Source organism: Aythya marila (assembly GCF_965140915.1).
Source record: "Aythya marila genome assembly, chromosome: 17".
In the NCBI taxonomy this organism is placed as follows: Eukaryota; Metazoa; Chordata; class Aves; order Anseriformes; family Anatidae; genus Aythya; species Aythya marila.
In genome coordinates, this window is record NC_139058.1 from 11,303,366 (window position 1) to 11,330,051 (window position 26,686).

The following is a 26,686-nucleotide window of genomic DNA, read 5'->3' on the forward strand; positions in this document are numbered from 1 at the left end:
TTTGGAAAGGAATTGAATGCATACAAGGTTAAACATTGCATACAATGAATGCATACAATGTTAAACATTTTTTGAGGGGAAGTTGTGTTTAAGTTTTTTCAGAAATTGGAATTTGTATTTTTTACTTAAGTTATGTCAGTTTGAAACAACACAATCTAATGCTGCAATTTTTGGTACCTGCTGTCATGTGCCTAACTGGACAGAAAGGAGTATTAGCAAGTCTGTGAGTGCTGTAACAAAAGTTTTTTGTTCAGTCCATACTAAATGTACATTAAAAATACTTTAACTTTGATGTTAAAATGGTTATTCCTTCTAACAGTCAGTCTATCCTATGGTGTGGATCAGGCTCCCTTCAATTAATACTAGGCTCTGAGCACCTGTACAGATGTATGAATCTTGACTGGACAGCAAACTCACGCAAGGGTAGGAATCTCAAACAGGTTTTTCCTCACAACCAATACATACGTGCAAAGTGTGATTTAAGATGCTAAGCTTTGTAGTTCCTAGGGTTCACTAACACCACTCTTGCTCATCCCCCAGGTGCCTGCAATCTATGTTTATTGTGTTAAGGTTTTGCAGTAAATGCAACTGCATTTTTCTTTTATTGCACAGGGCTCTGAGTAAAACAGTTGGGAAGATAGCTGAGATAAGATCTTTGAATCTAGTGCAGAGATGGTGTTGAAAACATTTTGTTCAAAAGTACTTCAGTTATAACCTCAAACTGAGTAAGTTGCGTTCAAGCTACTTTCTCCTTCAGTAATACAGCTGTGGGATAACATTTAAGGCTGTATCACAACTGTATAAAGAGTGAGGCCACTCTATATATTAATTCACTCACCTCGGTTTCCCTCTGAGGGCAGGAGGAGAAAAGCAGAATTTGGCTTAATGGTATGTAATTAATTCAAATTAGTATTATGATGAAATAACTTGGAAGCCTTGCAGCCACTCTGTTGTAGAGATTTATTACCTGGGTGTTAGAGCGACAATGTTATTGAAGCAGTTAACAAGCAAAAGAAGTTTCTGGAAAGTATCTCATAGGACTTGAGTTGATTCCCTCTCTTTGGATGATGTATCTATGCATGTATCCATAGAAGTTGTCTGGCTTGCATCAATGTTAGACGGGTTGGTACTGTCCAAGCACTCTGAATCACATCCTGCTGTTGTGACTTGAGTATCATCAGGCTTCGCTTCTGCAGAGCTTCCGTTTGCATATTCAACCCTTTCAAAGAATATCAGTAACTCACAGTGCCTGGTCTGAGGGAAGAGATCCACAGCCATCGCTTTAACAGGACGGAAAGAGGCTCCTTTGACTCGGTTGGAAGGGGCCCGGCAAAGACTTGATGGGAAAAGGGAACAGGAACTGTATTAGTATTTTAGTGTACTGTTCATCGCTTAGAGTATACTACTACTCTTCTAAGAAAAGCTTTTCTTCCCCTAGCCTCATTCCATAATATGGTTAGTCAGCACCCTGAATACTTCCATTATTACACATTATTAGGTAACACAGCTCCAAGCTTGCTTTGTAGCAGCTGTCCGCTGTTTTACAGTGGAAAAAAAAATCAGTAAACATGACTTAAAAGCCAGCCTCAGCCCTCCACCCCAAAAATCAATTTTTCTTACCATATTTACTTATTTATCCAAGAATTACTCACTCTATAAAGTTATTCATTGCAGCTCTGGGATTACAGGATACATAGATAAGCTTCTTCAGCTGTTCGGCTCTTCTAATTGCAAGGATTACCTTGGAGTCTAGATCATCAAAAGCAAGAAAGCTGAGAGCAAGTTTTGTGTGCATCACCAGATTCCCAAAAGTATTCCAAGTTGTACTCAAGCATGAACAAAACTAGTGGAATACTCAGCTGCTTCAAGTTACAGTTGAAGCCTCCCACTTTATTTGTTCCACTGGTGTTTTCTTTGGCACACTACCAAACATCAGCTAGGAGAATGGACTTAAAACAGAGAAGGTAAACTTACGCAGTCCTGCTCGTGGCGGATCTACAATGGTAATTAGGTTCTGGGGAGCTAATATGTTAATTAAGGAAGGAACAATATCTTCGGCCTTCCCACAATGAAATTCAATGTTATTCAGTTCTATTAAACAAAGAAACAAGGTATTAATCAGAGTACTTATCAAGTCAAAGCATCTTTCGATACACTCAAGTTGGATATTAAAGTCTTACATCTTAGAAACTATGGGTTATTTAGTCTACCCTGATCCAGTGTAACTTAAACAATCACTGACTGTTACTTCAAATTATTTAAACAGCAGTAACTTAAGCATGCTCCATTATCTAGAATAAAGCAAAAGCCCACAAAAAACAGATACTGTTAAGAGTTTTATTTATGAGGCTAGATGGAGCTTTGTTTCGCTTTTTTTTCTTCTAAACTAGAACGTTTCAATGTAAAAGTAATGTTGGCTGTTAGTCAACAAGAAAAATGACTGCGGAGATTAGCATACATATTTTCAGGAGATATAGTTAAAATGGGTAAGATTACTATCAACAACATGTAATTCCAAGCTCCTTGGTAAGGTGAAGAAGTAGCTATGTAACTACTATGCTTGGAAAAGACTATGCTTGGAAAAACAAAGATCTTAGAATTTTAGCTTAACTAACCATTTATCTGGGCATTCGCTTTGGCATCCTGCACAGCTTCTTGGCAGAGTTCAATTCCAATCACTTTCTTTACTTTCTACAGAATCAAGGGAAAAAGATCAGCCTATGGTACAGAGATGTAAATATAACAGTTACTCATAGCATCAGCAATTAACTACTGCATGTGAACTTTTACTTACAGGTGGTTACTTTTCTAGCTTGCAGCTAGAAAAGAGTCCAAGAGACCTCTGCAAGTACCAGGGGCGTTTTGACTGGAATTCTCAGATGAACATCATCTATCCCATTAGACTCTTGTTATGGTAGGTTTTTGGTTTTTTTGGAGGGCTAAACTCCCTTAACGCTCTTTACTCTACTTCATAAGATATGCGAGTATGACAAAAGTTGGTTATTTCTATCTAAAGATTTCTAAGAAAGCTCTAACTAGTTAAGTGGACAAATCTTTTCTAGTAAATTTTGGCTGTCTGACAGAACTACTGCCTCTTTTGACTGAATTTAAAGATAATTTAGGGTATTTAACGTAAGAGTGAGCTTTCGTAATGATTTGTTAAAACAGCCACAGGCAATTTAGTTAGAAATTAATTTTAAAACTTAGGATATCATGCATTTCATTTCAAGTACATCAAGTATTTTCTTTCATAACAAAAGAGGTACACCTGAATGTTAATTGTAGATTATATCCAGGAAGAGATGTTAATCACCTTGGCTAAAGAAATCCCGATAGTTCCTGTACCACAGCAAATGTCAAGTACCGTGCTCTCTTGGCTCAGTTGTGCCCACTCCCTAATGGCAGTATACAAAACTTCTGCAGCCTGTGTATTTACCTGTGAAAATATATGTCGAGTAGGTCTACTTTTTTATAAGCAGTAAATTTTTTTAATAAGTCTTATAAAAGCAAATTTTCTTTTTCCTTCTTTCTAAGAAAGAACTTCACATCAACTTATCATCATATAACTGATCTACAAGATTACCATTGCATTGTAAAAGTCTCATTCAGTACTTTCTGAGAAGGAATGTTTTGGTATCTATATTCCAGTAAACACAAGACATTTTCTACAGTACCTAAAAAGTAAGTTTGAAAACTAGAGGAAACAACAAACAAAATGATTAAGGAAAATGCTACAAAACAAAGGATTTTAAAAATACTTCCAGTTCTTGAACAGGAATGGAATGAGTAGATTCAAACCCAGGAGAATATAACCATGACAAGACACTCATCAAGCTTTATTTTAACCTTATCTGTAAACCTGCTTTAATATAAATGCTGTAATCATGCCTTCTTGTAAAGGAAGTAGTACACAGCAAGTTCACTAAACCAGCTCCTCTATTTTGCATTCTCTAACTTAAAGGGCAAGTAAAGTCGACCATGTGAAAATAAATAAATGCATAGCAGTAGACTAAAATCTAAGGCAAATAATAGAAAATACAGCCTATCTTCAATGTATTTATGATCCCAGGTGGTAACGTATTTCCTTCCTATTTCAGTACTTGTTTTCCATTTACACAGCAGAGGCTACTTAATTTTGAAGCTTAAAGGCAGGGAAGAATCACATTTTGGAAAACCAAGCAAAAATTACAAAGATTACTGAACTGCCTATTGCATGTTCTGTACAATGTCATTCAAGAGACAAATTATATTAAAATACTGAATTAGTAAAAACAAGTTACTTTGAACATGCTCCCCGTCAAGTTTATGCTCGTTTACTGAGTTTTTACAGCAGAATGTAATACTCAGATATATTTAATCACAGCAAATATATAAAAGGTTGAATCTCTTAAATATGTAGTATCCCACTACACTGCAACAGCTCATCTTAGAGGCAATAATGCAAATCCAGGTAAATTAGAAACTTGGTATCAGCCTTACTTGAAAAAATGCGTGAGGAGAAATTCTAAATTTTAGGCCAAGAAGTTCTTCATATATGTACTTATCACCAGCCACATGCTCCAAAGGCAAGTCTTCTAAATTGGGAGATTTCCTGGTAGAAGGGGAGAAACAAACAAACAAAAGCAAGCAATTATGTTTATTACAATTTTTTTTATTTTTTTAACAAAAAGCATTAGTCATCTTAAAAACTGTACTACTGCACAGTAGTTTATAACATGGCAACATTTATCACATTCTTTTAGAGACCACCTTGGATTTTTTTCTTATAAATCTCGTTCCACTGACACAAAGAGTTTGACCTACATTGTCTCTAGATGAAGATAAGGTGGACTTTGTGCTCTGTGTAAGATGATGAGGAGATGAAAAATTACGTAAAATAGGAAAGAAAAAAAATGACACAAAATTTACTTGATAACAATAAGTACCCATCTAATACAGCAAACACTTTCACAGCTTGATGGCCACCAACTAGTAGCAGTTCTGCCCATTTAAACCCTAGCTGCCTTTACTCAGTGACCGCTACAGGAAAACTGGAAGTTTCAGGAATCTATTGTGGAGAAGGGAAATAACTGTTCAGCAAAGTAATAATGCTGCTACTACTTTTAGGAATTAGCAAACGACAAGAATCCCACCGCCAGCAAAATTCCCCAAAGCGAAACCAAGTTCCTTACCTTTGGCCTTCCTCCACAAAGTACAGAGAAGTAATGCCACTGTCCCTTCCCATCCCCTCTGTGAAGTATTTTGCCAGAGAGACTTTTAGGTCAGCGAGTTCTTCTTTGCTTAATTTCTAAAGGTTTCATTTGAAAAGAGAGAATAATAATCTTAGTGACTTGGAAGATATGATATAGTGTATGCCTGCTATATACTTCTATATGCTTAAAGAAGACATACATTAATTGTTCATTTGCATATATCAGATTATTCTAAATAAAAAAGCAGTAATGCAGAGTAAACCACGCTAAGTCATTATTCTATTTCTCTTTCACATTCACTCTTTATAAAATCAGATTTATGTAATTTAAAACTGTGCATCTGGGCTGCACATTATATATCATCTTAAATACCTGAGGATTAAAATAAACAATTGCCATAATGTGGCCATTCCTGCTGGTACGGACTGTGAGCTGTTTCCAGTGACCTTCATAGGTTTCTGGGCTGTAAACTGAGTAAGGAGTTGACCTGCAATTTTCAGAAGCTCAGTTACTTAACAAGGAACTATTTTTTGCATGACATTCAAGTTGATTGAAACAAAAACAGCTCACCATGCAAAGTGATGAAAAATGTTAAGTACAAACAGAGACTACATTGATCTGTCAAGAGAAGAATGACTTCCAAATCTTAATTAAGAAAAAAAAAAAAGAAGAGATTAATAGATCTCCAATCACAAAATAATCTCTCCCTAGCTTTCATAATCCTCTTACCTCTTACCCATTTTAACCCATCCAAAATTATAGATAGGATGGATATAGGCAGCCTCTCACCACGTTCAGGGAACGACACAACTTTTTATAAATGTCTTCATCAGCTTCTCTGTTCCACACTAAGTTGAAAACTTTCCATATTCGAGATTGTTCTGAGTTTCCGTTTTTCAGAATTCAACTGCTTTTCAAAGCAACTGTTCCTTTTCTAAGAAGTGTGACTGCTCACAGATTTACCACTTTTGTTTTATTGACTTGTAGGCTGATTCTTCTCTAAATCAGTAAAGCACGCAATTGACTTTGGTTGTTCCAAGTTCCTCTTTTAACAATTTTTCAGAATAAAATTTTCTTTACAGTTATTGGAAAAAGCTCTTAAATAACAGGCACTTTCACTTGTAGATTATGTTATCTCATCACTAGCAATAAAGCTGTGTTATGCTGGTATCTGCCCCTCCATCTCAAAACAGCTGAGCAAGAACAAGGGACATGCACCCAGTGATCAAGGCACAAGATGCAAATGTCAAAGAAATGCTAAAGAATGAGATTGGTATATCCTTAGGTCATAAAGCTCAGAACAAACACTAAACTTTTCACTTTAATTTTATGAATATTTTTGAGTCATCAAAACATTTAAAGAAAATTCAATTTACTTATGCTCACCTTATGTAGTCTTGAAATGCTTTTACTACTTTTTTGGCAATAGCAGGAATGTGAATAGTATCAAACGGCTCCACTACAGCGCACGTACCACCCTTATATTTGCCAAGACGACAACCCACAGTTTTGTCTTCTTGATTTACACCAATCCCAATCAAAAACTCACATTTGTTGCGATATTCGGTCTAGATTTAAAATAAAGTTATATAAGATATTTATACAGCACTTACTTGTACATGCCAAGTTTATCTGAAAACAACCTTCACATGGTTAAACGTACTTGCAGAAGGCCACAAGCCATTTCAGTTCGTATGGAAGATATTCCTGAACTTTGATGTATGAGAACTAACCACAATAATGAAAAAGAATTAAGTAAATCACGTTACTCTAAAAGCAAAATACTGCATTCTTTGAAAGATGTTTTTATGAGCTTACAACACAAACTTCTGGGGACAGCATGCTCACTTTGAAGATAGAATATCCAGGTAAGCGTTTCTCTGCTTCCTGTAAATATTTCCACACACTATTTACACGAAAGGCAATGATGTCTAAAATTCATCATTCATTACGCAATGAAGACAAATACTCAGTTTGTCTGCAGTCTATTAAGACCAACTAATCAATTTTGCCCTAAGCTCATCAACCCCCTCCCATCCTCAACTTCGGATGACATTACCTGTAACGGTGATGCTTTCACTCCCTCTACCGGGCAGCACATTTTGTTATACTTCTGCTTCTGCACAAACAGCCAAGGTAGTAACGCTCTGTTGTTATTTCCTATTTCCCTGCCCAAATCAGAAACAAACATTTAAAACTACACACTTGGAAAAAGTAAACTGTTCCACAACATTTTTTTTCCTTTTGAAGCTAGGGCATAATAAAGTATCAGATTGCCAGAGGAAGACTATTTCTTCTGAAATAAATACTTTGTTTAACATGGAAAAAACCTCCAATTTTACAAGAACCATAACCTGGCAAAAGAAGAGTTAATGTAGTTACAAAGGTTAGTACTATATTTGGCAAGGTACTGATGCACGAACAGAATGCAATTTTATCTACACAATTAGGGCAAATGATGGAAAAGATACTTTGATCTGCAAAGACCAGACTTAAAAAATGAGGGGATTATTTAGGAGAAGACCCTAATGGTATTTTGCCGTCTCTACAGATTGCCTCTTATAACATTTGACAGGTGCACATTTTTTTGAACTTCAGGGGCACAAACATCTTTCTGTTTATGCCCATGGCACTACGGACTCCCAAAATGATGTCCTTTCATTTAGTGATCTTTTGAAGCTGACCAAGAACGGCAATGGCAGGTTTTGCCAGCTGGAGCACTTCTTCAGCCCTAGCATCACAGATGATCTGTTATTTACTTTGTTTGGGATTTGTTTTCTGACATCCCTCTAACCGGCTTTATTTTAGATAGCAATCTGCTCAAACTTAGCTCTATACCACTGTAACCACATATCATTAGACCCACGGCAGCTTCACAACCAGCCGTTAATTACTTTGCCAGCTTCTGCAGCACTTGCTCGCACTCTTGCTTCTTTCTGGCCAGCTGCTCGGCGTAGGGCACGCTCCACAGCGGAGTCACCACATCGGCTATCTGCTTACTGAGAGGCTCCTCGGGGCCGGCCGCCGGTGGGGCCGGCCGCTTCGCCTCCCCTGCCTCGCTCCCCTCGGCTTTTTTCCTCTTCTTCGCCATGGGGTCGGCCTTGGGCTTGGCCAACCTGACGCTGAGCGCGCGGCCCTTCCACAGCACCCCGTGCAGCGCCCGCGCGGCCTTGTCCCGCTCCTCCTCGCTCTTGAACGTCACGAAGGCGAACGTCTGCCGCCCGAAGAGCTTGATCTTGTGGGGGCTCAGCCCGTACTTGGCGAGGAACTTCTTCACGTCGTTGAAGCCGATGTACTTCGGCAGGTTCTGTATCTCCACCTTATAGATCTCGGAGGTGAACAGCTCTCCCTTGGTGTACCCGTACACGTCGGGGCCGGGCGTGGGGTCCCCCCCGGTGCCTCCTCCTTCACCACCACCGCCGCCGCCATCTCCCCCTCCTCCTCCTCCTCCTTCTTCTTCTTCAGGCCCGGCCGCGCCGTTCCCGGCCGGCACAGCCACCTCCATCCCGCCGCCTGATGAAGCCCAGCCGCGCCGCGCTGTTCACTGCTTCCTCTGGGAGCAGCCCGTTAACTTTCAGTTTATTTCTCAGCCCTGCTCCCCTTTCGCAAGCCCCGCGTCGCTCATAAGAACCTCAATGAACCAAAGCGCAGCGACCCGCGCCGCTCCCTCAGGCAGGCGGCCGCCATCTTAGGCGTGGGCGCGGGGCGGGCGCCGCCATGGCGCGGGGGCTGCAGGGACGGGGCGGGGCGGGGGCCGCCTCCCATCGGGCCTTGCGGCGGCGCGGGCCGCGGGCATGAGGTAAAGGCGGGAGGGGCGGCGGAAGCGAGCGGAGCGCAGCGAGCCCGGGCCCATGGCGGACACCAAGGTGCGGGAGCGCGGCCCTGCGGGCACCGGCGGGTGGGCTGGGGGGGAGCGGGGGTGGGAAGGGGGAGAGAAGGGAAGGAGGCCGCGGGGTGGGGGAGGGGAGTAACGGAAACAGGTGGGGGCGAGGCCTGAGGGAGGCCGCGGCCTCAGTCTCCCCCCCCCCACCCCGCTCTCCCTCACGCTCGGAGGCCGCGGCCTCCCTCAGGGGCCGCCTGGGCGCTGCTCCCCCCCCTCCCCTTAATCCCTTTTCGGCGCAGCGGGAGCAGCCCCGGTGCCGCGGGCCTGTGGCGGCGGGCCCGGCCCTGCCGTTGTAACGGGCGCCGCTCGCACGTGGCCGCCGCCAGGGCCTGGCCTGGAGCCCAGCGGCCGCCGCTCCTCGGCCCGGCCCCGAGGCGGGAGCTGGGCCCGGCCGCTGCCCCGCGGGGCCTGCCCGAGCCCAAGGCTCCCGGCCCGCCTGGGCTGGCCGGGCTCTGGCTCTCGGGAGTCGTTTGCAGCGCTTCGTGCTCCCTCGCTCCTTTTTTTTTTTTTTTTTTTTTTTTTATTATTTCCTTTTGTTACTGAAGCAGCAGCACCAAACCGAATCGGGGCCCTTCACCTGAGCTAACCGCGTGCGGCCTCGTTAGGCTTGCGGGTGGATTCCTCTCGCGGGCTGTGCCGGGGGCTGCCGGCAGTTCGCCAGCCACGCCGAGGGGTTCCGCAGCTCAGCGAACGTTGGGGCCGGGCCCAACAACCCGCGGGGAAGTCTCGCCTTGGCCGTTTACCCGTTACAGTTCCCCCGGAGAGTGTAGCTGGAATGGAAAAAAGTTATGAGTGGTGTGACTGTGCTTCACCAACACCTCAGGTTGTGGGAGTTATAATACATAAGATGAGAACAATGAACTTATGCTGCCTTTCTGGATGTAAAATGTTGTGTCTTTTTTTTTTTTTGCTGGATTTTCTTTTGTTCCTGCAGTAGTGATAGGTCATTAGCCACTAAGAAGTAGTAGTGTATTGGAAGCATGAAACATTCAGCAGAAAGCTAATTGGTGCAGCTTTTCCATCACCAAAAGCTAGTGGGTAGAACTAAAACGTGTAGCTGTGCAAGACCACTTTTTTCTTACTATAATTGTATGTTGACTTTAAAGCAATTAATTTTCAACTATAACTTTGGTTTATTGTCACAAGACATTTCAGTTACTAATTTTTAATCACTGAGTAGTCTTGAATTTAAGTATATAACAAATTTTTCTTTTTTTTTCCCCCCATCTCTCTCCAGGAAACACATGAGGACCATGATACTTCTACTGAAAATGCAGATGATTCTAACCATGATCCTCAGTTTGAGCCCATAGTTTCCCTTCCTGAACAAGAAATAAAAACTCTGGAAGAGGATGAGGAAGAGCTCTTTAAGATGTAAGTTGAATACTTCTATGTGTTATCTAGCTGGTTATTAGACTTTAACTTGAATGTTATTACATTAACTTGAATGTGTTACAAAAAAGCTGGTTAACTATTTAGGAATAGTTAGGCTGGTATTTGCTGTGGTGGCAGAGATTGAGTGGGGGAATGATTGACAATAATGCCCCAGGAAATTGATTAAGGTCTGGAACAGTACAGGGAGAATATGATATTATGAATCTGGTTTTAATATTGTTTTGTTTAGCCTAAAAGAAGGCATTAACTTGAATAATAATTTGAGGTCTGAAGGTGTGTAGTCACAGTATAAAACAAATAACAGAGAAAAGGATTTTTTTTTTTTTTGAATGCTGGTTGTTCTGGTAGCTAAAACTAGAGGAGTTACTTAGTGCCCTTTGGGCTTAGGAGTGACTTGCTTTGGACCACAGTAGCTCATCTGCATCAGAGTCTAACAGAAGTTTAATAGAAGTCTAACATCCAACACCTTCTCTTGAAAAATCTTTTTCATTACAAGCCCTGTCCTTTGCTCTTGTATAGAGAAGTAGAACACTGAGCTTCTTCCTGAACACTTCTGTAGTGATCACTAACTTCTGCTTGCAGCAGATACTGCACTTCTGAAGTTCTTAAATTGTGTCTCCATACTGATGCTTCCTTGCTACATCTAGAAGACCAATGTAGAATTTGTGCTTTTACCTGACATGTACCTATTTGGAATTAGTGTTGCTTGGGCATGAGGCTAGATATATTTTATCCTGTAGTGTGAGCAGGTGCTTCTTTTCATGTTAGCAGTGTCTTAAGCTCTTCAGACTATCTCTCTAAGGTCAGCATTGACTAATCTCCCAAACTATTGCTGTTTCTTCTTTGGTACACTGCCATCTTGGAAAATTAAAGAATGAAGTTCTGAAGCAGGTATGTTGCACTGCAGTGCAGCACTAAGTTTCTTTTATTCTGACTTGAAGAATAGCAATAGCTACGCATTTGGAGATGAAGGGAAATGAGTGGCTCTAAAGGGTGAGGCACTTTGTTAACCTTAGATCAAACACTGGGCTTGGAATTATACAAGAGTCTTAGTCTTGATGTAGCTGTTTGGTTGCTACAGCCAACCAACAATATTCTTCATTCAAGCAGTTGTATTTTCTAATATTTACCTTGCTATGCTAGGTATAGCAAAGCCTGTTAATTATTCATTAATTTAAAAGGTTATGTACATCAGATATGTTTATCATCCTCCCCAAAAGTGTGTCCAGGACATAACGAACTCCAGTGTATGTTATGTATTTCCTAATGGCTTGTTATTAAACTTGAATATATAATACCAGTTTCTAATGCTACATGCTGAATAAAAGCCTGGGTTAAAAGAAAAAATTGTGTGGCTTAAAAAAAAAAACAACAGAAAATACACTATTGTACACTTGAGCATGTTGTTTCATTAAGTGTTTTTACATACAGGCTAACTTCTGAAATTCTCTCTTCTTTAAGGCGAGCAAAACTTTTCCGATTTGCGTCTGAGAATGACCTACCAGAATGGAAAGAACGAGGAACTGGTGATGTAAAACTCCTGAAACACAAGGAGAAGGGAACAATTCGCCTCCTCATGAGGAGGGATAAAACCCTAAAAATCTGTGCAAACCATTACAGTATGTTATGTTGATATATTTACTTTTTTTTTTTTTTTGAAAAAGTCTGATGAAGCTCCTTAAATTGAAGGTTAAGAGCCCAGTGGCTTTTTAGAAGCAACTAGGGAATGGCTGCATCTTAAAGCAATGTCCAACTTATATTACTGTAAATATAGTCATGTGTTACTCTGTGCACAAGACTACAAATATCAAAACCATAAACGCTTATTTTTATTAGCATAAGGAAGCTGTAGTTGGTTTTGGGAACAGCCTGCAATGCTGACTCTGACAGTGTTACTCTTTTTTTCTTCAAATTAATGGTGTTCTAAAGACACTTTATCTTGAGTAGACAGACAATGTTTGCTTACTTTCTCATGCTTTTACAAAAACAAGCCAGAACATACATTGCTTATAACGAATGGTATTGAGGCCTCCACTTTCTGCGTTCATTTAAAAACAAAATACTGAGAGCAATCATAATAATTTAGCATCCCAAGTTAAATGGCTGAAATGGTAGAAACAATACTTCTGCATTAGAAGGCAGATACTGAGGTGCTAAACTTGTCCAGCAGCCTTTCTCTGCTAGTGAAGCAGACTGAAATGAAAGGGGTATGTTCAGGTGATTTATTCAAAAAGAATATATATTGAGAGCTGATGGAGCAGGAAGGGTTTGTTCCTTTAATTCTCTTTGAATAAAAATAAATGTGAAGTGAAAACAAATTTGAAAGTCAATTTAGCAACAAGTAAACCAATTCAGTAATGCTTCATGTTACTTGATTGCTTTGGTAGTATGCAGGTTTATATAAAGGTATCTGTGGAGTTAACTTACATTTAGGTAAGTTTGAAGTACTTGCTTAATGCAACTTAATACAAATCTGTAGTCAGAAACAATGATTAATTTCTTTGGGCATATCTTTTCAGAAGGTCAGATTTCAGAACTCAGGTGTTCCTGTTTAGTAAAAATGGTGAACAGAAAAGCAGCATAGTCATCAACCAAAAGCAATAAGCCTTTTGTTTAGGAAAATAACCTCTGCAAGTGTGTAAAAACTGTTCATAGTTGACATATCTGTAGTGTCCATGTAATCCATTTTTTTTTCCTGGAAAATCTACTTGCAGTATAGATTTCTTTACTGAATTTATAATGATTCACATACAGACGAAAGGACTCTTCATTTATGCAAACATTAAGCGAAACAAAATGTAATCCCATCTCTAAATTAAAAAATGCAAGGGAAGGAGTTGACTATCTTCAGATTCTCAGATGTGGATAGTATGTTATTTTCAGTGTGCGAAAGAATGCTGTTTTTCTATTTGTGTGCCTTTTCATAAACTATTTGACTGTTTCTCAGAGTTGTGCTTAGTGTCTGCATCACTTAGAGTGCAGCAGTCATCTGTTTTAAAACAGAATTGAATTAAACTCCATTTCTTAATTAAATTCTTAACTAGACAGTGGTGAATCCACCATTCTTCTCTATAGCAATGGTGTTGCATCATTTTGAGGATGTAAAGAAAATCATACTGGGCACTCCTTTCTATGTATCAGAAAGTATTTTTCTGTAAGCTGCTTTACATAAGCATCACAGTCAGCTGTCCATAAGATGTATGGAGGCTGGTGTGGAAAACGTTTACTATTGTGCTCTGTACCACCTTAATGCTTGCTTTTCAGTCACACCCTTAATGGAGCTGAAGCCTAATGCTGGAAGTGACAGGGCATGGGTCTGGAACACACATGCTGACTTTGCAGATGAAAGCCCCAAGCCTGAACTTCTGGCAATCCGTTTTTTAAATGCGGAAAGTAAGTGAACTGGTGCTGAACTTGTGTTGATTGTATGCTGTATGTTACACTACAGGTCCAAACACTACTGTAAACCCGTTGTACATAAAACATAACTTAGCGCTGCATGGTAGCATTAGCTAATTACTGCTTTAACTGAGAGAAGTCAGTTAATCATTTCACCATACATGCTGGCATACAGTATAATAATTATATCTGGAGTAGTATTTGCAGAGCTCTATGCTCTAGGAAACTTTTTTTAACGTACACTGTTTCATGCAAGTGTAATGCTAATTAGAGTAAAACTAAAAGCAGCAATGCTGTGGGGGTAGAGATTAGTATATGCAGCTTGTTTTCATTTGTCTCAGTTGTTCAGACCCCATTCTTGTGGTAGAAGCAAGGAAAGGAAATACTGACCTGAGATGTGGTTTATCTGACTTAGCAGAAGATGTTTTTATAAAATAAAGGATATAGCATCTTAGTTTTGATTAAACTGAATGTTTGGTTAGTGAAATCAAACCTGACCCTTATACTAGTTGGTGTTGTTTTCTGGAGTCACTATGTTGACTACTAGAATAGAGTAGGTCCCTAATTACATGTGGATCAGCTAGTAGGGCTGAGTGCCACTGCAGCTTTTCCAGCTTTGTGGGATGATTCAAGGAGTTCATTAATATTTTTTTTTTTGGGGGGGGGGGGGGGGGGAAGGTTAAATGTTGTTGCTTTACTACCTACCACACAAGTAGTTAGTGTATTAGCCACCTTTTCTTTCTGTATGCTAGATGGTAATAAAGTAGCTCTGTATTTTTGAAATGCATCCTTTCTAGTCCAGCATATTTCATATAGTAATGCAATCAGCTTAGCTTTTATCTTTTTCTCGGTGCCAAACTTCTGTGTATAGGCTGACCTTTTTAATGTTGATATTGTACCAAGGCTATATGGAAATGCCATGAGAGAAATACTACCTTGTTTGCATACCCACAGGATGGATTTGCCTGCATCAAGGAAGAATGTAGCAGATCTCATTGCTTTCTTTTCTTCAAGTCTCTAGTATATTGTTTAGCCATATATCTGTGGTGCACCTGCTTAGTGCTTGCTTGCTTCTTAAATATGAAATGAAAAGGTTTGGGTAATTATTTGCCTATGTTTGCAAAGTCTTTCCCTCTTTTCAGTAGAGGTTGTATAGGTTATTAAGGGTATTGTCTTCTGTATTGATAGTTATCATCTTTGTGTGTTTACCCTTTGCAGTACTGACTAAGCAGATAACAGGTGAACAGGCGTAAATGTGTCCTTCATGCATCTTTTCTTTTTGAGCTGCTTAAAAAAAAGTTAATATTTTCCTGAGCTAGTTTCATGGTGGCTTCTGAATTTACTGTGGGGCAACAGTGACCTCATGTGGTCAGTAGTACCAAGCTGGCCTACCATGCTAATGCTTTTATAGTTCTCGTGTTAGGAAATACCTTGACTGATCAGCTTTTGTCTCTTGTTTGTTTTATTTGTGTATAAACATTATTGTAGCTTGATTAAGCAACTTAGACATATGAGGAATCTGTGCTTCCCTAGCTGCTGTAATCAGGAGCAATTTAAGTCAAGGTCTTCAGGTACTGAATCCGAATACTCTAAATAGGTTTTATCTTCAGTATTTAATGATGATGCCCTAAGTTGTGGTACAGGTCTGAAGTTCTTTTGGGGGGTAACATAGTGGAGATGGAGGGTACCTCAGGGCCAATCCTCAGTCTTCTGCACTGTCATATTAGTGGTCTGTCATTCTTATTTATAAAGAGCAGAAATAGCTGGACTACAAAGCAGCTCTTTCTGGAGTCCTGTTTTAAATATTTTCAAGGTGCAAAATAAAAGGCTCTGTTAGACTTGCTAAAGACAAACTGCTTCTGCACAAAGATGGCATTGGAGACCTTTGCACAGCATTCTGATTTTAAACTAGGTTGCTTTATAACTGCCTGCAAGTTTTTGTTTACGCAGAACTTTTGATTTTGAGGGAAGATACTTGAGAAGTATTTAATGTTACAGGGAGATAAAGCTAATAAATACTGTCTCTACTGAAACAGATGCACAGAAATTCAAAGCGAAGTTTGAAGAATGCAGGAATGAAGTAGACAAGAGAGCAAAGAAAGGTAAGGTTAAGTCTTAAGTATTGTACCATGCTGCTCTTCTTGTTTGAGTGGTTATAGCCCCCTGGAGTATCATGGTGTTTGAGCAGACTCACTCTGTACCGAACTGCAGGCTTCAGTTCAGGTGCTTTTTCTGTCTGCGAGAGCAGTAGTTCACAGGCATGACAAATGCCTTCTTTTTTTGTAGAAGGCTGTTACAATTGCTTTTGGGACATGGCTTTGTTAGAACTGCTACTAAAGAAGCATTTCTGGTTTATTGTATACAAACTGTGAGCACTGCAACCACAGTAGTGTTTCCTTCCAGTTTACTTGTGGAATTTTGGGAGGGAATCGTGAAAGCAGGATACTCTGCTCTTATAGTTGTTAATGTGAAGAAATGCTACAGCTTCGTTTACAGGTCTTTCTAACAGCTTAATTCATTGCATTTTGTAACTGTCTCTGTAACAAGACAGCTTACCTTGTAAAATAAACATTTCCATCTTCCTGAAGTAGAGATTACAAGCAGTCTGCAGACAACACTCCTGATATTTACATGAGAATTTTTCAGTCTTAAGAACTTCCTGTCTGTCTCAGTTTCAAACATCAGGGAACTTGGGTTTCGTAAGGATGTTTTTAATTTAAGATAGGCAAAAGCTAGGGACTTACGATATGTACTTGACTGCATGTTCTATGGAGTCTGTTACTAGTAGCATCAAAGCTGACCAAATGTTACATGTTTTTCTGTCACTATGATTACACATTCATTTTGTGATTAAAATTCTAGCATCAGAGGTATCTACCAAAGGAGAAGATATCATTCCAGTGATCAATAAAGAACTTATTCGCTTTTGTTCTTATTCTAAATACCAGCCATCTCTCTCCTCCCTGCCCTCCTTATCCTCTGCTTCTACTTCCCCTGTTACAGGAAGATTGACTGCTGCCTGTATGTAACTTTTTTTTGTCATTGATCTCTTAGCAGGCACAGACAAAAATGATAGCGCTGATAAAGTTGCTGAAAAACTAGAAGAGCTTTCTGTAAAGGAAGAGAGCAAAGAATCTGAGAAGAAAGAGACCAAGGAAAAAAATGAAGAAAAGCAATAAGTCATCCTGGGCCTTGCAGTTTTTCCTTTATAATTTTTCTTTTTCTTCCTTTTTTTTCTTTTTTTAATTTTTATTTTTACAAGGGACTTTATAAGGAACTGAATTCAATGTTCAGGTTGTTTTTTCTAAGCTTTTGCCCTTTTGAAGATGTCTTCAGAAAATCCATTCCCCAGTCATGAAAATGTACTGTGCTAACTTTCTTTTCCATAGTGGAAACACTTATTTATGGTCATCCAAAAGAGTGAATAAAACAAACTTGAAACAGCATCAGAGGACAGAACTGAGTTTTCTATGTACTTTAAAGGCTTATGAATATACTTGTTTCATTGGGTGTTGAGATTCATATCATCATACCTATGGATTGACTAGGTTCATAGACCTTACCAACAGGGAAGATTAAGACTGCATACATGTTTTTTTCTTTTTTATGGCTTCTGAAACTGTAATGTAACAGACATTTCATGCCCTTTCCTGCTGTGTGTTCCTGAGCAGGGATTGTGCCTGTGATTCTTGAAACGCAGCTGACTTGTGGCATCAGCTGATAGAGCATTCCTAGCACACTATTACTGATGTTTCATTAGACAGGGAAAACAAAGGTGGAGGAAGAAATGTATTATGTGAGACCTGAGTAGCATTTTCCTTTTATGAAACAAAATCTCACCCCTGCTGCTTATGAAAGTTGTTAATATTAAAAATACTGGAGTCTAGCACAAAGTTGTAGCTGTTGTCCCAGATCTTCCATGATGTGCTTCTGGCTGACTAAAGGCAGTACTGGTCTCTTACACTAAGGTATATACAAAAGAGTTTGGGTACCTTGCCCTGTGTCAGCACATAACAGTTAAACTCTTAAAACTTATAAGCTTTTTCCAGGGTCTTGGGGCTTATGGTGTTTTTCAAAAATTGGAGTGTTTTTAACTTGTAAGATGCATGGTGGGAGGCTGTCCCTCTTGAAAGGAGGAATTCTGACATTCACTTAAGTCATTTAATTGTGTTGTACACACTTAAGGGGCAATCTTCTTGCCAATAATGGGCAAATGATCAAATCTCTCCCCTGTGAGCATTTACTGTTTGTCTGGTTTCAAGTTACTGCTAGAGAGTAGAAGAAATTATAGCAAGTGATAAAATCAACACAATTTAAGTCTCATAGATTGAGTTTTGTTGTTAACCACTAATACAAGGATAGCATTAGATAGCAATGGAATTCTCTATTACCATTCCCACAACTATGAAAACTGGACAAAACTTGCTGAACTTCTTACAATATTACTATCAGATAGCAAGACCTTTTTATCTTCATAAAAAGGCTCTCTAAGTAGATCAGACTTTGCAATTTACCTGAGGAAAATATATTTAAAAAAATACTTTATTTCTACTTAGCACTGCCTTTTGATGCTATCATGAACTAGTCTTAAGTCTGGAACTGTAATTAAGGTACTCACTTCATTCAAACAAAGTAATTCCTTTGGTGTTGTGCATGTTCCACTTCAAGTACGGCAGATATCAAAAGTCTGTTAATTAACAAAGATGGTTGAAAGGCAAAATAAAATGTTTTTTAGTGTTTCTGGTTTGGAAATAAGACAAAGTTCTTCTGAAGTACTTAACATTTGAATGTAAAAGCCAAATCTTTATCCATGAGTCACTGTAAATTCTCTGATCTGATAATGTCAAACAGTGTGTCTAAATTGATAGAAATGACATTTAAAAACTTCAAAATAAATTTAAATTTTCATTTAAAGGATTTGCTGTTTATTTAAAGTTAACTCTTACTGGGAATGTATTTTTAGTCTGCAGGGGCAAAGTGTGGTGGAAGCAACAAAATGTATGGGTTTGATTTCGCTATCAAATCTTGTGCAGAAGGCAGGAGGAAACAATTTGTTTAATGTTAATATTGACAGTGCCTGTTTAATTTTATTACCTTCTTTCTCCTTCCCCCTCCCCCTTTTTCACTTATTCATGCATACTTAATTGATTTCAAGACATTTCCCTTCCTGTTTAGGTTAACTGATCCATGTTTACAGTTCATGGATTACAGTCATCCTTAGTGCAAGTCTGCAATCTCCAAGAGCCAAGTTATGAGGACTGCTAAGTAAAATATTTCTTGTGGTTAGCGTTTGGTTGAAGAACATGTCTGTCTTCTAAATTGAAGACTGGCTAGTCAATGTTCTGATCGTTTAGAAGCCGTAGGTGTGCTGCGCTACAAATTAAAAAGTAGTAAGTATTCTGAAAGTTAATCTTGATGAAGTAAGGTTTTTAAGTCAGTCTAATAACGAACTTTAATGTGTACATACCACAAGCTTCCAAGAGATGCCTTCAAAATGTTTTTATAGCTTTCTGTATATTGAGAATTGTAGAGTTCTAGTTGATATATCTTGTGTCCTGTTCACCACCCCTCTTCCAGTAGTTACCAGATACTAAACATTCACACTTTCCCATTTTCACTATGATGGTATTCTTGAGACAACAGAATCTGGCCTGTCTTTTTGGACAATAGGGAATCTTAAAATAATAAACTTGGCTCAAAAGTGGAAATAGTGTTTTGACAAAAAGGCAGGCTTGTAATGTAGGAATTCTTTCATGATTTTGTAGGCAACTACAACTGCCATATGTTGGTTTTTAAAATCACAGTAACCAGTATGATTTAAATGTCTGAAGGTATTGTCATATAAAGAATGCGTCCTGCGAAACTATACAGACAGTATAGAAATCCAGTGAATCTAAATTTCTGCACCTTATTGAGGTATATTTGGTACTTTCTTCGTCAACTTGGAATCAAGGCTATATGAAGGCTACTTTACAAGGCTGTGGTAGTGTACGATCTTCTCTAATTTCCCTTCTGCACCCTGCGAGGCAAGGTAACTCCTAGCATGCTTAAACGTAGACAAAAATTATGGGGAGTTAGTTGTGTTGAGGTAGCCAGTTAGAGAATTTTTAAGCACTTGTATAACTGAGAGATTACTGGGAATATGACAAATCTTACAGAAAGTGCAAGTGAAACTTTTTAGGAGGATTTAATGTGTTCTTAAACTGGAAACTATAATGAGATTAGTGAAGTATTGTCAAGTGCTAATTTCTGTAGCTTGTACCAATTCTTCTTGTTTCAAGTGTAAAAAGATGTAATCTAGCCAGGCTTAGTAACCCAGCCTTTGTTGGTACAAATGGTTTTATGTGCAGAAAAATGGATGGATGAGTTTCTGAGGATACCTGAATGAAGAATTGAATGAAGAATTTAACTTCAAAATAGTTTTTGGTGCTCATCAGAAAACATCATGTACTTAACAGGTAGTTAAGTCTATTTTTAAGACTGAGTTTATTATCATAAAAACAAATTTGAAGTAGTTCTTTATAAATTATACATTATTTTGGAGACTATACTTTTTTTCTTCAGGCGTAGGATTGTATCAATGACACAATATGTCTCATTCACAAGTTGCTGACAACCCCAACTTGCTGTATTTTAACACTGTAAATGGTAATTTTCCTGTGCAATAAGGTAGCTTGTATCAAATGCATTTTCTGTGATACTAAAACCTCAGAAAATTAAAATTCTTCTCAACACTAAGCAGACATGAGAATGTTGTGGATTCTTAGTGATGCAACTTGCTCAAGAAATGCTTGTATTTTACGTACAAGAGTACAAGACTGAACAGTTGGTCCAATTTTGGTCTAAATGTCTTGAAACTGACTTGAATAAAAGTTGAAACAATTAAGTGGAAAAAAATGAGGGATTAATCTGTGTATATATATCTTCACTATGGAAAGAACTGTGGTGAGGATATGCCCAAGATGATGAGAAGGGATGAGTTCTGGAGACAGACCAGCTCTTCTCTTGCTCTGTGTCGATGGTGGGGAAGCATTTGGTTCAGAAAGTATCCCCAGCCTGGGCTGCCTTTCCTGCCTGTGAGGCAGCACCTGCAGCTCAGACCAGCTGTACCAGCAGTAGTGTGGATTTCCTGGGTTGAGAATTCATCGGGTCCAGAAGGTGGATGCTGTGTTCTATGGCTAATGAGTTGTGATGAACTCTGACATCCCCATCTAACATTTCAAGAGAAATGCTATGCCTTTTGCTATTTCATGTTCCAATGTGTTCACTTGAATAACTGAATGGAAATGTTAAATGCTAGTATAAACTTTTTTTAACAAAAGTTTAGAAAACTCCATTTGATATTTTATTAATGTTGAATAATTGCAACTATTTGTGTAAATACTGAGATGGGGGATTATAAAGCTGACATTATTTTGATCTCCTGTACGGATTGTCAGCAGCTTTCCAATGTGGTTATTACAAAAAAAAAACAAAACCTCTCTCTTCCATCTGAAATGGAAGGCTTCATAGCCTGTGTTTATGTACTTCTGTTCCCAGTATGCCTGTATATTCTGGCTGGTCATGCTTGTTTCTGGCAAGCTGTATTTTCTAAGCTGTATCTGGCAGCTAGTATCTTAATTCCTGATTAGCCAAACTGATTTCAAAGTGTCAAGTTGAAATCTTGTCTATGCGTAAGCTTGCACTAGTTAATTGGTGAGGTGTTTGTACAGGTGTGTTGTGTTGTTTTTTTTTCTAACTCTTGCCTTTATGATGGTTTCTGTAGGTTTTAAAATCCTTCCAAATTTAGCTAAAATTACTCTTGCTTTAAAATAAGACAAATGATCCGGTCCTTTGCTAGCCCTGACTAAATCTTTGACAATATATCGTTTTCAGAGTCAGGAGATAATGAAAACTAGCTGCAACAGATCAGAATTATTTTGTTTGGTGAAGAAAAGTTTGAAGTAATCAGCTGTAGAGTGGATTGTACATGTAAGTGATTTCTCAGACTGTAGTTTAATTGAAAACAAGATGCCCTCTCAAATGAGAAGCTTGTGCAATTGCATAGTAAGGAAATATTAAAGTTGTGAAAATGGACATGCACAGGAGAAAAAAAAAAAACATTTAGAGCTGGATAATAGCTAGAGTTATTAGTATCTACAGCAATAAGTATCTTAGAGATTTATACTCGTGCACTTTTTCAATAGGCAAATTTAAGTATGGAGTGTTTTTGTCCACTTCTGCCACATTCGACACTAGACACTTAAGACCTTTTCATATTTGAAAGACTTCTGAGTGTAAGTAGTTTGCTACAGTCTCCTAGTAAAAAGGCAACCTATGTTAGTTCCTTAAAGTATTTCTATTAAAAATAATGAAGTGTTAATAGTGAAGCTAGAGTTTGTGGTATATAGTTATGTTTTTAACCAACATAATGACAAATGTATTAAATACAGAGACCAGTTTCTAGCACAATTCTGTGTTAAGTACATAGTACTGCAAACATCTTAATTTTGCAGGTGTCTGCCAACTTGAAGTATTTCATAAGCATTGTACTCTTAACTTTTGTTTTCAGCTTTAAGTCCAGTTTTTTATTACTGTCTATCAGTCTTCACTCTGCTGACTTATATCAGGTAGTTCATTGTCATGTAGATACTAACTGTTGTATCAAGATGTGCATTTTATTCCTGAAATAAGTTAATGATGTCACAAGCTCTTGTCTATTCATACTGTGCTGGCTGTCTTCATTTCAAGCAGGTAAAAGCATACAGCTTTCTAATGTTGTTTTTCCATAAAAGCCATTATAGCTATGTAAGTATCCGAAAAAGATGGTTTGGGTATTAAAATGACCAAATAGCTTGTTATCTTTGGAGGGTATTTCACAAGAATATTCTACAAGGTGTAATTAATGTTACATTGCTTCACATTATTGGTTTTAATATCTTAATTTCTTTGCTAGTATGGTTGGCTTTCAGAGTTTCAGCAGCATCATTTGGAGTAATATTCCATACTGGCAGAGGAGAATTACACTTTATAAATCGTTTTATAAATCGATAGGTTGTGAATCTTAAGCCATTCAGATGCCTATGTTATTCTGAGTAGCTCCTTGTGGGAATCGCCTAGGAACTCGTGTGTCAGTAAAGTAATCTAAACCTCATAATAACTGTAAGTTGACATGCCCCATCACTGCAGTTGGAAAGTGCATGTTACACGAGTTCTTCTATCTCATACGTCTTAAATGAATCCTGTTCCATGGAAAATGTTGATGTGAGATTTCTGTTCAGGCTACTGTTAATTTCTTGATAAATCTAGTACTAAATAAACTTGAACAACTAAATGAAAATGGTCATAATAAAGTTCCAGTGAGTAACGTAGTGGGCCTTGTTTGTACCCATAAAAAGCCTAGCCATGCTTGGACTTCTTGCCTGCACTATGTTGTGCCTGGTGACCCAAGTGTCCTCTGGTTTGGGCACTGTAAGTTTAAAAGAAAAACAGCATTTACTAAACACCTGATTGCTGAACCTTCAGTGACCCTGAACACTTTGCAGATCACTGGTACTGCACAGGCTGGCAAGTACATTTATTATGGTAGCAAGTCCAGTAAGAAAAGGAGAATGATTTATTCTGATCATTGTTTAATGACAACAGCTAATATGAGCTGGGAGCTAAATTGCCTAGTGACCAGTAAAAGATGCCAGGGATTTTCAGTACTTGAAAGTGTGCAAAGTAAAAGGATTTTTTTTTTTATCTGTTTAGCTGCTTCCCAGCTAGTGTTGATGTCATAATTTCATATGAAAAGTGCGTGGCAGTCAGGCTTTCCTGATGCTTCCTCTGCCATGTGTTTTCTTTTGTGTTACGAGCTTTCAGAACGGTACCCTTGCATGTGTCTCCAACACAACTTCTGTGGATGGCCCTTTCTCCTTGAGGATAAAACCTCAGAGTAAAATCTTACAAAAAGACATGCAGTTACTAGCCAGACTCTGCCAGATTATTCTTAAATTGTTCTTGGTAGCTGTATTAGTTCTTTAGGTAGTCATTAAATCTTTTTCCAACTCATGCTGCCATCCCTGTTTACCTCAGGGCTGCCAAAACCTTCTGGCACAATTATCACGTAGCGTGAATCCAGAAACTACAGTCCATGAAATAAAGCTGTTCCAGAAGAGCAGTTCTGAGACATGCCTGTTCTGCTTGAGTCAGGTCCTCCTTAGGCATCGTTATTGCTTGAATCCTAAAGTGATCTCCTGGCTTTCGATATACTTGCCTTTTAATACTGAGACTGAACATTGCTCGGCAGTGCTTTATTCTGTCTTGAAAGTAGGTGTTTTCAAGAACTGGAACATTAGTGGGAAGGAAATCAGTGAACTGGGGGAATTGTTGGACCCCCCAAATCCCACCAATTTGTTGCTTTCTGATAAGTAATCTGCAATGTGCAGCACACACAGAAATCATCTCGAAACACATCTCTGCCTAATACTGCCTTGTAACATGGAGCCTCTGAACCTTCTTTTGAAAATGCTGGTTCTGCATGACACACTGTTGCACAGATAAAGTATCTGGATCCAGAGGATGACTGTGCAGACCAGGCTTGCACTGTGATCTTTAAGATCAAGTAAGGTTTGGAGATGTGCCCTTTTTGTTGCTATGAAAGCTACAACTCTTAATCCCATACCACATGCTCACAGTTATCTTTTAGTGTCCTTCTCTGCAACAGTGTTGCATGACTGGAGGACTAAAAATAATAATAAAATCATATTTGCTTGCTGCTAAGTACCTCTCTTCATCAGGTGATTGGCTTGAAATACTGGCCCTCTGAGTGGGGCTGTTATGGTGAGGCTGTGGAGATGCACTCGGGTGCCCAAGTGGTAGGAAAGCCATGCTGTAGGGTGGAAGGAGCAGGAACACTGAGTCCTGCCTGCTTGCAAAACTGCATTTGAGAACTAGGCTTTCTAGCGTGGTGAGAATCCCTACAGGAAAAATACAACTGAAGGTAATGAGGTGCAGAGAACAGAGTGGGAATAGTCTTCCTTAAGTGTAGCTCCTGTGTTCACATCAAGGGATGTTGCCATCCTTTGTGATAACTTGCTACTTTTCAGAAAGGCCTTGTCCTTAGACAGAATGAAATTTTAAATAAATCTCCAACCTCTAAATATGTACCTTGAAAGGTACTTCTGGAGACCCTATTGCATATCCATGCTGAAAATGCAAATCTGACAGCCACTTGAGCGGGGAGAAAACTTCTTGACTAATTTTCAAGCCCTAAGAAATGTAGTAGAGTAAATCTCTCACTGTCCATTAGAGGATGCTAACCAAACTTCATAAGCTGTCTATAATACTTCATGTAACGTTTTCCAGTTTAAAATGAGATCAGTGTAAAAATATCAGGGTTCTGTTTGCAACTATGAAATTTTTCACCAAGAATGTTGGCTGAACGAGAAGGAGGACAGGGCCTGAACTGATGAAAGTGATGAAGTCTCCGCCTGGTTTCTGCAAATAGTGCTAGACTGCAAGGTCTTTTGGGGAAGTTCATTTAGAACCAACTTGTGATAGGGGTGTATTAGGTGTGCTCCTGAAATGCATCTTCAGGTTAAGCTTTATTCAAAAGGAATGTAGCTTTGTACTTTGAGGCCACACAGCAACATGCATCAAACCACGGTACATGAGGGTGACAGAGATTTGCTTCCAAAGTACACTTCTGATCCAACTTCATATGCCGGTGGATTTGCACCTGAAGGCTTTCAGGTTAGTATGCAGAGTCTGATTCTGTGTAAAGTTGCTGACCTTTTGATTAGTTGTGAGCATTTTAAGAATCATTTATTTCAATAACCTGGCATGACAGTGAGGAGTGAAGCGCAGGAAATAATGTACCCTAGGCATTCAAAAATAACCAAGTTGTTTTCCTTTCTTTACCTCAAAAACCTGTTTGGAGCTCATTTTAAGTTGCCTCTTGGCTTTAGTCCCTTTTGGATAAACCCTGGCATTTTTAAAGTTGTTCTCAGAGGGCTGAGAATACTTATTGGGGTGGGGGGGAAGGGGGAAGAGAGAGCAGTTACTAGCAAAAGCAGATTTCACATAACTATATACCTTCAGGCTGGAACTTGCTGGATTTGCTTATATTTAAAGCTGATGCTCACAATTTTATTGCAAACCTTGCAAAGCGGAGAGCCTGTACTTGCTTTTTTGTTGGATTTTTCTTGTTCTGTTCCAAATACCTCGAGGACTGTAGAGCTCACCCAAGTCTCTTAAAATGGTGATTGTTAATGTCTCTCCAGAACAGGAGCCGGCTGCATACCTTGTAAGGTAAGTTTACTTTTCAGCCCCAACAGAAGCCGTGAAGGTGGCTTTCACTGTCTGATGCAGTGGGTGCTTCACAGGCCTCTTGGCAGCTGCAAAGGGAGCCTGACTGAGGAGAACAGGAGCGCTGGGTCTGGCTGCAGCTCCTGGGCTCGATGCGTAAATTGCCGAGTGGCCTCGCACCCTGCCCCCCTGCGAGGCTTTCCCGGTGCCTGCGCAGAGCTGCCTGCTGCGAGCGGAGGAGCCGCTTTGCACAGCGCTCTCTAGAAAGCCTTTTCGCTGAACTTGGCGATCTTACCTTAAAGCACCTCTTTATTTCTGCCTGCTGGCGCTCGGGGCTCGCTGCGGAGGGCAGCAGGGCGCCGCTCGGGCCGTGCCGCTCCCGGTGCCCGCAGCAGCAGCCCCGGGGCCGCCCCGCAGCCTCTGGGGGCGCCCCCGGCCCCCTCCCCCGAGCTCGCTGCCGCTCCCTCCTCCTCCACCCTCCCACAAAGAGCACGGCGGCGCTCGGCCGGCCCCTTCTCCCTCCTCCTTTCCTCTCCTCTCCTCTCCT

At 39.6% G+C, this 26,686-nt stretch overlaps 2 protein-coding genes across 3 annotated transcripts; one reads left to right on the forward strand and one right to left on the reverse strand.

The window, feature by feature from the left end:
- Positions 1-3: 3 nt before the first annotated feature.
- Positions 4-8,908, reverse strand: TRMT2A (tRNA methyltransferase 2 homolog A). 2 transcript variants are annotated; one of them, XM_082773813.1, is made up of 11 exons: positions 8,087-8,908; positions 7,252-7,360; positions 6,579-6,760; positions 5,565-5,679; positions 5,172-5,287; positions 4,480-4,591; positions 3,314-3,436; positions 2,616-2,691; positions 1,975-2,091; positions 1,653-1,749; positions 4-1,336 (listed from the first exon to the last, which is right to left on the reverse strand). In XM_082773813.1, the coding sequence occupies exons 1-11, from the start codon at positions 8,695-8,697 to the stop codon at positions 1,033-1,035; spliced, it is 1,962 nt and encodes a 653-aa protein (XP_082629939.1). In that variant the 5' UTR covers positions 8,698-8,908; the 3' UTR covers positions 4-1,032. The 2 variants fall into 2 exon arrangements, with proteins under 2 accessions (XP_082629939.1, XP_082629940.1); XM_082773814.1 differs by lacking the exons at positions 5,565-5,679; positions 6,579-6,760.
- Positions 8,909-8,962: 54 nt separating this feature from the next.
- Positions 8,963-18,876, forward strand: RANBP1 (RAN binding protein 1). The gene is made up of 6 exons (XM_082773815.1): positions 8,963-9,058; positions 10,313-10,449; positions 11,932-12,089; positions 13,735-13,863; positions 15,906-15,971; positions 16,924-18,876. Exons 1-6 carry the CDS (start codon positions 9,044-9,046, stop codon positions 17,046-17,048), a joined length of 630 nt encoding a protein of 209 aa, XP_082629941.1. The 5' UTR covers positions 8,963-9,043; the 3' UTR covers positions 17,049-18,876.
- Positions 18,877-26,686: the final 7,810 nt, after the last annotated feature.